The following is a 12,884-nucleotide window of genomic DNA, read 5'->3' on the forward strand; positions in this document are numbered from 1 at the left end:
GACTGGACCATATGGTAGTCCTACATATGGTAGTCCTATTTTTAATTTTTTCAGGAAACTCCATTCTGTTTTCCATAGTGGCTGTAACATTTCACATTCTCTCCTTAGAGGTTGCACAACTTTGCACCACTATGATGTATGAGAGTATCTGTTTTCCCCCAGCCTTGTTAACAGAATATTTTATCAGTCTTTTGAATTTTTGACAATATGGTAGATAAGAAATGGTATTTCAGTATCTTTAACCTTGGATTTTTCTTCCTGTGCATGAAACTGACCATCTTTTCATAAAGTTCAGTTCAGTTCAGTCGCTCAGTTGTGTCTGACTCTTTGTGACCCCATGGACTGCAGCACTCCAGGCTGCATCACCAACTGTCCATCAGCCTGTCCATCACCAACTCCCGGAGTTTACTCAAACTCATGTCCATTGAGTCGGTGATACCATCCAACCATCTCATCCTCTGTTGTCTCCTTCTCCTTCTGCCTTCAGTCCCTCCCAGCATCACAGTCTTTTCAAATGAATCAGTTCTTCGCATCAGGTGGCCGAAGTATTGGAGTTTCAGCTTCAGCATCCGTCCTTACAATGAATATTCAGGACTGATTTCCTTTAGGATGGACTGGTTGGATCTTCTTGCAGTCCAAGGGACTCTCAAGAGTCTTCTCCAGCACCACAGTTCAAAAGCATTAATTCTTTGGCATTCAGCTTTTTTTATGGTCCAGCTCTCACATCCATACATGACCACTGGAAAAACCATAGCCTTGACTAGAAGGACCTTTGTTGGCAAAGTAATGTCTCTGCTTTTGAATATGCTGTCTAGATTGGTCATAACTTTTCTTCCAAGGAGTAAGCATCTTTTAATTTCATGGCTGCAGTCACCATCTGCAGTGATTTGGGAGCCCAAGAAAATAAAGTCTGCCACTGTTTCCACTGTTTCTCCATCTATTTGCCATGAAGTGATGGGATTGGATGCCATGATCTTAGTTTTCTGAAAGTTGAGCTTTAAGCCAACTTTTTCACTCTCCTCTTTCACTTTCATTAAGAGGCTTTTTAGTTCTTCTTCACTTTCTACCATAAGGGTGGTGTCATCTGCATATCTGAGGTTATTGATATTTCTCCCGGCAATCTTGATTCCAGCTTGTGCTTCTTCCAGCCCAGCTTTTCTCATGATGTACTGTGCATATAAGTTAAATAAGCACAGTGACAAAAAAACAAAAAACAAAAAACAAAAAAAACAGCCTTGACATACTCCTCTTCCTATTTGGAACCTGTTGTTTCATGTCTGGTTCTAACTATTGCTTCCTGATCTGCATATAGATTTCTCAAGAGGCAGGTCAGGTGGTCTGGTATTCCCATCTCTTTCAGAATTTTCCACAGTTTATTATGATCCACACAGTCAAAGGCTTTGGCATAGCCAACGAAGCAAAAATAGATGTTTTTCTGAAACTCTTGCTTTTTCAATGATCCAACAGATGTTGGCAATTTAATCTCTGGTTCCTCTGCCTTTTCTAAAACCAGCTTGAACATCTGGAAGTTCACGGTTCACGTATTGCTGAAGCCTGGCTTGGAGAATTTTGAGCATTACTTTGCTAGCATTGAGATGAGTGCACTTGTGTGGTAGTTTGAGCATTATATACAACCCCATGGACTGTATATAATTCTCCAGGCCAGAATACTGGAGCCGGTAGCCTTTCTTTTCTCCAGGGGATCTTCCCAACCCAGGGATCGAACCCAGGTCTCCCACTGTCATTTATTGAGTCTACTATGCAACAAAATTTTGTAATATATTGATTAAAAATAGAATAAAACATGATGCTTTTTATTAAGGAATGACAAACTATTGGATGAGAAAGATAATTGATTACAGTATTGGGGGCAAGTTATGTTACAGTTATGCCATGTTCTATAAGAACACAGAAGAGAAACTGGAGAGTTGGGGGAATTTTTATATAAAAAGATGATAAATAAGCTCAGATTTTCTGGAAGGCATGCCAGCCTGAGGTAGAGGCACTTGAAGGCACAGAATGAGATAACAGGTCCTGTGTGCTGCTGCTGCTGCTAAGTCGCTTCAGTCGTGTCTGACTCAGTGCGACCCCAGAGACGGCAGCCCACCAGGCTCCCCCATCCCTGGGATTCTCCAGGCAAGAACACTGGAGTGGGTACAGTAGGGAACTACAAATTCTTCTGTACGCGTGGAGTGAAAGGTGGATATATGAGATTATTGAAAAAAGAAACCATAAAGGTGTGTAGGAGCCAGGCTTAATTTTTTCCAAGTTAAAGATTTTTTGTTTGTTTATCCTATAAGTTATGTGAAACCATGAAAGGATTAAACAAAGAATAACATTCATTTCTTTAATATCTAATTTCTTAAAAATATCTATTTCAATGAGTTGAGAATTTACAATATTCCTATTTTTCTTAACTGTAGAATCAAAAAGATTGATCATGCTTTATTGGACCATTCTTAATTTCACAGTGGCAAGTAATTATATAATACTAGTTAGTCATGAAGAACACTGATAGAAAGATAGGGCTAATATGGAAAGTAGGAAACAAATGAAATAAAGTGTCTTTTGGCTTTGCAAATTTAAAAGTTTAAATTTAATAGAACAAAAATTGTTTTAAATGTTTTGTTATATGTAATATCAATAAGATTTATTATTTTAAGACAAATATATAGTTTATTATTCATAATTCTTTAAAAGTACATTTGACATTTTTCCTTAGCTATAACTGTTTATTATAGCTTTTACTTATTTTTTGTTTTTCACTCAAAAAATGGGTTGCTTTTTCTAGATAATGGCCAGAAATTTTAAGCCATTCGCACATTTTCGTGGCACCAGGTAACCGAGTCCTATTAAGAGGTGACGTGCATCACATTAAGGCCAGTTTACCCAGGAGTGCAGAAGCAGTGTGTTGCAGTGGTGGAAGCACCGACCCCAGAGTCACAAAGGCTGAGGTGCTCTTCAGAAAAACACGGCGTGGCCTTGAGTCTAAAATTGGGTGATCAAGTAGGGGAATTTTGTGGTTCTTTCCAGCTTTAATTATCCATTGTTTCACGTCAGGCTAATTCATCATCACTTGTAAAAACCTGCCAAACATTTAGGGCTCCATAAAAAATTTCCTGGATCCTGAATTTCTTTCTCTTGAAAGCAGAGAATCTGCTAGAATGTAGTTATATTAAAACCAGGCTCACTGTTACTCACATTTGGATATGACCCTAAGTCAAGCGATGCCCCTAAAACATAGCTATTCTTGTGTTTAGTTAATTACTTAGAAAACATTTAGTGACCTCTTACTAGATTTAAAACATTAATCCAGATACCATGGGAAGCACAAAAATGAAACACACATAGATCATTCTGCAAGAATGTCCCCTCATATAGGAGAAAAGGTGCTATATATGTACACAAATAACTGTGTAGCGAGGCAGGTGTTAGGTGACATATGGGACAGACAGGAAACAACTGGAATGAGTAAATACTAATTCTCCCTCTGATATACCACTAAATAAATAATTACATTTTATATCCTTCACTGTGAGTGTTCCATAATTCTTTATTATTGTTGTCTTTAATCTAACATTTTATGTGTGTGTGCGCTGGTTTTAAGAGTATACATGTTAAATGTAGACTTATAAAAATTAGGCAAATGAGCAAAAATCATCTTTAATGTTATGATCTAGGGCAGCCATTGTTAACATTCTGCTGAATTCATTCTAGTTTATTTGCATGCTCACATCTAGTTTTCCAATAACTTACTTTTTTCATTAAATATAAATATTTTCTATATTATTGAAAATTATTATACAATGTATTTTTTAATGGCTGAATATATTCCACTATGGGGGGAATATAATTTGCTCTTGTAGTATCCCTACCCCATTGTTGGACATTAAATTTCATTCATTCACATATGAAATACTACTTCTTACCAAGGTCTGGAGTATCACTGAAGCTCATAATTACTATCTTTCAAATCTGGTATAATTAAATTTTTTTTCTTTCCTGTAGCTAATAACTACTTGATTCTATCAGATTTTCTCATTCTCATTCAGTCCTTAAAAAGTGTCATGTGCTAAATTACTAGCATGCCTACTTGTACCTGGACCTTTCATTTTCTTTTCTTTCTTTAAAAAACTCTTCATTTTGTATTGGGGTATAGCAAGTTAACAATGTTGTGATAGTTTCAGGTGAACAGCAAAGGGACTCAGCAATACATATACATGTATCCCTTCTCCCCCAAACTCCCCTTCCATATCCAGGCTGCCACATAACACTGAGCAGAGTTCCATGTGTTATACAGTAGGACCTTTCTTAATTTTAACACAAACTTTATCCAGACATTTTATTTTGGGATGGAGAATTCATGGGAAACAGGCCGTGGGAAACACTCCTCAGTCTGTTCTGCAAGGCAGACCTCACTAACTAATGATAGTAGTCTTTCCTTGGCTAAGACGTGGGCTGAGTCTAGAAGTGCGCTTCTTAACCACAAGTCTCTAGGGAACTACAGTTGCTTCCAAAAATTGGAGTTTGCGTGCCAGATGAAGTTAATTTGGATTCCTTGAATATATTTTGGTATCTAACAAGGTCTGTCATTTATTTTGAATCCCAGGATTTATCTGAAAGTAATTGTCTACTGAAGGTTTTCTGAATCAGAAAAGAACAAGTTCTGGGAAGTTTTTTCTCCTGTTTATTCCCTGTGAATCTCCTCAGCAAGACAAATTTGCCAAAGGTTATTGATAAAGGCCTGAAAAGTAGCACACTTTGCTAAACATTTGAAGGGTTTGTTCAGTTAGTTTAGTCCAAATTAGTATTCAAGATTAACATAAGCTTTACTATGAGATGTTTTTCAATTAAGATAATAATACGGTTTTTAATTAGTAAAAAATAAATAATTGTAAATATATTGGACATGACCAATGCAAAGAAATAGAGGAAACAATAAAATGGGAAAGACTCGAGATCTCGTCAAGGAAATTGGAGATACCAAGGGAACATTTCATACATAGATGGGCACAATGAAGGACAGAAATGGCAAAGACCTAACAGAAGTAGGAGAGATTAAGAAGAAGTGGCAAGAATACACAGAAGAACTATACGAAAAAGGTCTTAATGACCCAGATAACCACCATGGTGTGGTTATTCTCCTAGAGCCAGACATCATGGAGGGTGAAGCCTAGTAGGCCTTAGGAAGCCTTACTATGAACAAAGCTAGTGGAGGTGATGGAATTCCAGCTGAGCTATTTAAAAATCCTAAAATATGATGCTGTTAAAGTACTGCTGTCAATATGCTAGCAAATTTGGAAAACTCAGCAGCGGCCACAGGACTGGAAAAGGTGTTTTCATTTCAATCCCACAGGAAATGCCAGAGAATGCTCAAACTACTGTACAGTTGTGCTGACTTCACATGCTAGCAAGGTAATGCTCAATATCCTTCAAGCTAGGCTTCAACAGCATATGAACCGAGAACTTCCAGATGTATAAGCTGGATTTAGAAAAGGCAGAGGAACGAGAAATCAAATTGCCAACATTGGTTGGATCATAGAAAAAGCAAGGAAATTAAAAAAAAATCTACTTCTGCCTCATTGACTGTGTGGATCACAACAAACTGTGGAAAATTCTTAAAGAGATGGGAATACCAGAACACCTTACCTGCCTTCTTAGAAACCTGTATTCAGGTCAAGAAGCAACAGCTCGAACTGGACATGGAATAATGGAGTGGTTCCAAATTGGGACATCAGGTACATCAAGGCTGTATCTTATCACCCTGCCTATTTACAGAGTACATCAGGTGAAATGTTGGGCTGGATGAATCCCAAGCTGGAATGAAGATTGCTTAGAGAAATATCAGCAACCTCAGGTTTGCAGATACAACCCTAATGGCAGAAAGCAAAGAGGAACTAAAGAGCCTCTTGATGAGGGTGAAAGAGGAGAGTGAAAAACCTGGCTTAAAGCTTAACATTCAAAAAATGAAGATCATGGCATCTGGTCCCATCACTTCATTGCAAATTGATGGGAAAAAAGTGGAAACAGTGACAGATTTTATTTTCCTGTACTCTAAAATCACTGTGGACAGTGACTGAAGCCATGAAATTAAAAGACACTTCTCCTTGGAAGAAAAGCTATGACAAATCTAGACAGTGTATTAAAAAGTGGAGACATCACGTTGCTGACAAAAGTCCATATAGTCAAAGCTATGGTTTTTCCAGTAGTCACGTGTGGATGTGAGAGTTGGACCATAAAAAAGGCTGAGTACTGGAGAATTGATGCTTTCAATTTGTGGTGTTGGAGAAGACTCTTGAGAGTCCCTTGGACTGCATGGAGATCAAACCAGTCAATCCTCAAGGAAATCAGCCCTGAATATTCATTGGAAGGACTGGTGCTGAAGCTGAAGCTCTAATACTTTGACTACCTGCTGTGAAGAGCTCACTCATTGGAAAAGACCTGATACTGGGAAAGATTGAAGGCAAGAGGAGAAGGGGGTGACAGAGGATGAGATGGTTGGATGGCATCACCAACTCAATGGACATGAGTTTGAGCAAGCTCTGGGAGATAGTGAAAGATAGGAAAACCTGGCATGCTGCAGTTCATGGGGTCACAAAGAGTCAGACACGACTTAGCAACTGAACAACAACAACAATTGGTCATGAATGATCTAGTTTTGAATTCTTCTATGTTAAATACAACTAATTTGGTTTACAAAGTTCTAAATTACAATACTACTAAGAATTTCTTAAGCGCCAAAGCAACTGTTGTTTAAAAAAATCAAATAAATGATCACCCGTTCACAGTCCTATTGTTCTTTGATGAAAGGAAATAGAAAACGTTAGAATTTTACAGATTATAGGTTAAGGAGTCTTAAAATTATGGTGATAATGTTACCATATTAAGAATATTTTAATTGAGTTTTCAGTTCACAATCAGGCATTGGTTTAACTCTTTTGGTTGAATTGAGGGAAAAAAAGAAGAAAACCATAGGAAATGATTCCAAAGAGACTTCTATTTGTAAAGAAGATAGAAGAACCAGGTTATTTCTGATATATAAATCAGAATTATTTATATTTTGGCCAGTAGGAAGGTTAATAAACTTCCAAAAGGCCAAATGCCATACAAATTCAGACTATAGTGATTTTTGGATATGTGCGCTTATTTTGCCCAAAGATGAGTTACCCTTACTTACTTTTATCTCATTTTCTAGGAGCTGAGAAATAGATAGCTATTGAATACTAGTAGACAATGAAAATCTGCAATTTTGATTGCAAGACCAGTAAAATTAAGGTCAAGAGAGGGTTCTGAGAATTTTTTTCCCATTTGGAGAATTACATAAAAAAAAAAAATCTTGAATATTGCTGATATTAGGGACAAATTTACTGTAAATAAATACAGCTTTACATTTTATATCAGTGATTTTCAGAAGGGAAATAAAAATCCCTTCTTTTCCTTATACACCTTACTTCAATTAGTTATTTCTCATAAACTCTACGACACTTGCCTCAAATAGAAATAAATACAAATGGTTCCTTTGGAAGCTGGCACCTTGGTATTAAGAAGTAAAGGAGAAAGAATAGTAGTAGCCCAACAAAACAGGCTGCTCTGCCCTGGCCTGAGACAGCAAAACAAGATCTGACGTGAATGTTCCAGTAATGACCATATTTGCTTATCTAATTCCTCTCCCATTTCACATCTACTTTTACTTTAAGTAAGAAAAAAATAGAGGTACAGTCACCTAAATGAAAGACTGGTCCCATTAGGAACAGAAGAGTTTCATAGGTGAAAATTTTATTCTGCATAAAAGCAAGAATATCTGAATTTTGATCACTTTCCAGTGCAGAGAAGGGTTTGCTAGAGCACTTCCTTGGTTCTTCTGTAGGTTCCTCATCTCATTACTACTTGAAGAATTAGTTTCCCCCATTACTAAATGTGGTTCCATTTAGTTATTAGTTACTGTTTTATAACTGAAACTTCATATTGATTTGGCTGATAACTACCAAAACCCTGCCCTGTTTTTCATCTGTTTTGTCACTTTTCATTATCTATTTGGAGAAAAGCTCAAAGTACTTACTGGGTTGAGGACCACAGTGAAGAAAAGTTCCCCTCCCTGGATACTCTTGTCCAGCTCTTTAGGACCTCCTGGATATTCTTTATAGAAAATTGTGTGAGTGAAAAGCCCACAGGTCTGTCTTGGAAGAACCTGAAGGAAGAACGAACAAGTAAGGAAAAAGTTCCCTTCAAACAATTAATATGCTGACATAGCTTCTTCCCTCATGGAAGATAAAGTTGGTGTCTTTATTCAACTCTTTACTGTGGTGATTTAGTTGCCAAGTTATGTCCAGCTCTTGAGACCCCATGGACTATAGCCTGCCAGACTCCTTTGTCCGTGGGATTTCCCAGGCAAGAATACTGAAATGGGTTGCTATTCCTTCTCCAGGGGATCTTCCCAACCCTGGGATCGAACATGAGTCTCCTGCATTGCAGGTGGATTCTTTATCTCTGAGATCATTCATCCCCCAATTCCTTCATAATCTGGAAAGTGGGGATGATATCACTATAGGAGGAATACTGAAGACAGTGGAAGAAATATGTGAAAACTAAGACAGACTTTGAATTATTTTAGTCACTTATCTATTTTAAATCTCCAAGTCATTACTTCTGTTATGAAATCTAGTATGTTCCAGCATCTTATGAAATAAAACAAAAAAAGTAAAAATGAAATTTAAAACATATTGGATTTGCCTGTGCTATACATTGTAATTCTAGTATGGCAAAAAATTTAAGGATAATACTTCTATCAAATTCTACACATGCATTAGAAAATGAAGTCAATTAGTAACTTAGTATGATTCTTAGGAAATAACATTAAAAATTAGAACAAATATTTGAGACACAAGTCATAGTTTCAGCTCTACTCTGACAGGACCACTATAGGTTGTAGCAACAGCCCCAGATTCTAAGTCTGAAGACTGCCAGTTCCAAAAGAAAGAAAGAGATTATGCATTTGGTTAGCAATTTTTGTAATGTATCACAAACAAAATGATAAAAAAGTCACTTAGTAAAAAGTATTCTTTTTATCTTTGGTATATAGAAGCCATTATTTATTTCAATTACACATATTTAATGATAAGGATTTTTTTTTCAAATTCTTACAGCTTTCCTGGTAAAATGGCAGTATAATTTTAAAAGGGTGAGCAAAAGCTGTGCAAGATGGTATAATCTTTAGCTAAATTTTATTTAATGACTTCTTTATGATCTGCATTTGTCATTATTCACTTGAAGTGGTAGAAAATAAGTGAATATATTTAGGAGAGATACAAGTTTTACAGAATTTTAAATAAGCAAGTCTTCAGCTTATCGTCCTAAGCAATCAATCTCCAGTTTTTTCTGTCTTGATTCTTAAAGCACAGTTGGTTCAGTTAGTGTTGTCAAAATATTACTGTACAGGACTCCCCATGCTTTGCAATTCCCTAGAAATATACCAGCTCTTTTTCTTTCATTTGAATGTGCATTATAATAAATTTCAATCTAGTCCTTGAAAGTTTTCTTAGAAAACATGATTCTCAGCTCAATCAATATATTATATATTGCTGTGTAAATAAAAACTGAACATATCCTATTTATTTTGGTAAACTGGTTCAAGTTATGTCCTTAGAAGCTATTTTATCTTGATGAGATCATTTAGAGAACTTCAGTTTAATTGCAGAGTATTAGCTCTGATGATATTTATGTTTAAAAGCATTATATATTCTCATAATGTTATACACAAAATCAACAACAAAAAAGAACTAAGTGCCAAACTATTCTAACCAAATCAAATATATTCCTTAATAACTCATGGAAATACAATTTCCTGGAAATAGCAGTTATTTCACAAATACCAATTCAAAATTCCATGCAAGTCCAGGTGGGAGAACACAATGGTATATCCTTTATATTCAAGAAGGATTTAAAGGGCATGGGAGGTAGTGTATGGGAGGTAGAGAGAATTATCCCAAAGCTAAATAATGAAATGCCTACATGTAATTAAATGCCAGGTTAATTTTACATTTTAAATATGCATGATTCTGAGTCACTTTTAGCATTTAGTTTGAATATCTTGCTTGAAAAACTGTGGTAACATAAAGAGCCAACTTTGGGACTTGATTATCTAGCTGATTCTATGCAATAGAGAGAGACAAAAGTGAAAAGATATTTGAGCCTCATTTATTTCTCAAATTATTTGTATTTGAACAGAGGGAAGAGGAAGTGTTAGGCTTTACCTTGCAACTGTGGGGAGGATCACGCTTGCTGAGAGGATGAGAGTCATTGTGAGCCCTAGGATGGTCAGTGGGCCACCGAAGGAGGCTGAGGAGACCATCAGCGTGTAGGAGGGTCATATCCCATTGCTTTGCTCCCTAATTCCAGTGCTACAGGACACTGACCATGTTTCCTGAAATAGCTCTCTTGCGTTAGAGAAGGAATAAGAGAGGTTTTAGGCAATCTGCTCTCTAGAACTGTTTATGGGAGTGTAACACTATCAAATTCAAACTCTCATATATTGATAAGCCCCTGGAAACCTTATAGCTGGTGACCCTAACTAACTAGGAGATGGTTATGAAAACCATAATCACAAGAATCTCCACTGCTGCTGCTGCTGCTGCTGCTGCTAAGTCGCTTCAGTCGTGTCCGACTCTGTGCAACCCCATAGACGGCAGCCCACCAGGCTCCCCCGTCCCTGGGATTCTCCAGGCAAGAACACTGGTGTGGGTTGCCATTTCCTTCTCCAATGTATGAAAGTGAAAAGTGGAAGTGAAGTCGCTCAGTCGTGCCCAACTCTTAGCCAGCCCATGGACTGCAGCCTACCAGGCTCCTCTGTCTGTGGGATTTTCCAGGCAAGAGTACTGGAGTGGGGTGCCATTACCTTCTCCGAGAATCTCCGCTAATGGACCTAAAGCCAATATCCCATACGTAAGGCCTGAATTAGGGCTTCCCTGATGGCTCAGTGGGTAAAGAATCTGCCTGCAATGAAAGAGATGTGGGTTCAATCCCTGGGTCAGGAAGATCTCCTAGAGGAGGAAATGGCAACCCCCTCCAGTATTCTTTCCCGAAAAATCCCATGGACAGAGGAGCCTGGAGGGCAATAGTCCAAAGGGCCACAAAGAGTCAGATATGACTGAGCGACTGAGCATGCATGCACAAGCAAGGCCTGAATCCAGAGCAACTGCCAACAAGTGTTCCTGGTAAATGCCACCCATGAGGCTGCTGGGAGGGTTGGTGGGAGTCTCTACCGGTGGGTATCTCCATTAGAAAGAGTGAGTAAATAATCAGGTCTGCAATCTAATTGCTTTGAGGTCTCTGGCTCTCTTCAGAGAGTCACATTGAACAACCAGGGATTAGGATGGGATGTCTTGGTTTTCTATCAGTTCCTTACTGAATAAAGAGAAAAACTGCCTTATAACGCAATAGGACTGGAGCCTCAGAGCCTCTGGTTAGGGCACAAACACCTTGAAATGTGGTAAGTCTTTATGTTCCCACTGGAGTTACAAGATGATATGTTATGGGAATTCAGAGGAGAATAAGACCAGTGTAGGCTGGACCTAGGTGTTGAACTGCTAGACATACACCAAGGTGCTTTATGTTATATAAGATACTGGACTTGATACTGAGGAATAAATGGAGTGGTCAGAAAGTCTTTCAAGGTTGAAGGGATGACAAAGGCATGGGCACAGTGATATTGCTGCAGATCTTTTTGGCTGGAGTGAGTCTGTGCTAACTATGGGAAAATAGGAGCTAGAAAGGTAGACTTAAATTGTTTTTAGGTCCCTGCAGAGCAAGATAAACGGTGTGGAAACAACTGGAAAGAATAGGTTAGGAAGGTCAAGATGAAGGCAGCATTTTAGGATTAAAAGGTTGGAACTGTCCATGGCATGGACTGTGGTAGGGGGTAGATAGAAGCTGTAAATAGATGAAATAGGAATCAGCCCTGTAGTTTACAAATAAGAGCCAAGGCAGTGCATTAGGCTGTGAGAAAGGTAGTGAATATTACAATATTATGAAGGAATTATTGATGGAATGTAGAGACTTGATTGGACATGGGGTGGGATGTACAATGTTCAAATCGCTGAAACTGAATTAGGAATAGCAGGGCCAATAGCTGGAATGAAGGGAAGATAGTAGGTTTCATTTGAGGTCTTATGAGTGATTTGTAGAGAGATCATCAAAACCCAGATGATCAGAATATGAGTGTGATCTAAATGTGTGTCTAAATGTGTGTCTAAATCAGGAGACCTACACCTAACACCACAGTACTCTTTAGATCTTCTGATTTGGGAAAAAATTAGGATTTTTTTCCTAATTACTTACTTTGAGAGGCCTCACAAAGTATTAAGTAACAATATATTTTGACAATATATATTTGTCACCAGTGTAAAAACACAAAACCAAATAGAGACACTTCGGAGAGAATTTGACAACAGATATAAATGACTTAACATCACCTCTCACTTGTACTCTATATTATGACTTGTTAATGATTATGCAGGACATGTGGCTTCTTGTAAATACTTAAGTGTTTTTTTTTTTTTTTTTAGTCTGACGTTGATAAAGAGGACAGTTTGGCTTGGCATGGTTAATATAGAGAGAGATGGTGTGTGTTTTACATGCTAAGTAACTGACGAAACGATGGCTTCTATAAATTATCTGCAGGTTAGATGTAATGTCTCTTTAGTGGTTTAACATCAGTGCCTGCTTATTAGCAGTAGTGTCAGTAAAATATCACTTTAAAGTTATGTTTGCAGAACTGAAAAAAAGTGACTATAACTGAAACATCCTTTGCTTGGATGTGAAAACTGTTTCCTGCTGCATGGAGCTTTCCCTCTGTTAAGCTTTTAATACTTTGTTCTTCTCTTTGCTTC

At 37.6% G+C, this 12,884-nt stretch overlaps 1 protein-coding gene across 1 annotated transcript in view; it reads right to left on the bottom strand.

The window, feature by feature from the left end:
• The window catches only part of LOC128049713 (bifunctional heparan sulfate N-deacetylase/N-sulfotransferase 3), a 164,381-nt gene that overhangs the window by 66,123 nt on the left and 85,374 nt on the right, over positions 1–12,884 (bottom strand). The window contains exon 5 of the mRNA XM_052642025.1: positions 8,060–8,188. Within this exon, the coding sequence (XP_052497985.1) occupies positions 8,060–8,188 (129 nt within the window). The remainder of the gene's footprint in view (positions 1–8,059; positions 8,189–12,884) is intronic.

Source organism: Budorcas taxicolor, chromosome 6 (genome assembly GCF_023091745.1).
Source record: "Budorcas taxicolor isolate Tak-1 chromosome 6, Takin1.1, whole genome shotgun sequence".
In the NCBI taxonomy this organism is placed as follows: Eukaryota; Metazoa; Chordata; class Mammalia; order Artiodactyla; family Bovidae; genus Budorcas; species Budorcas taxicolor.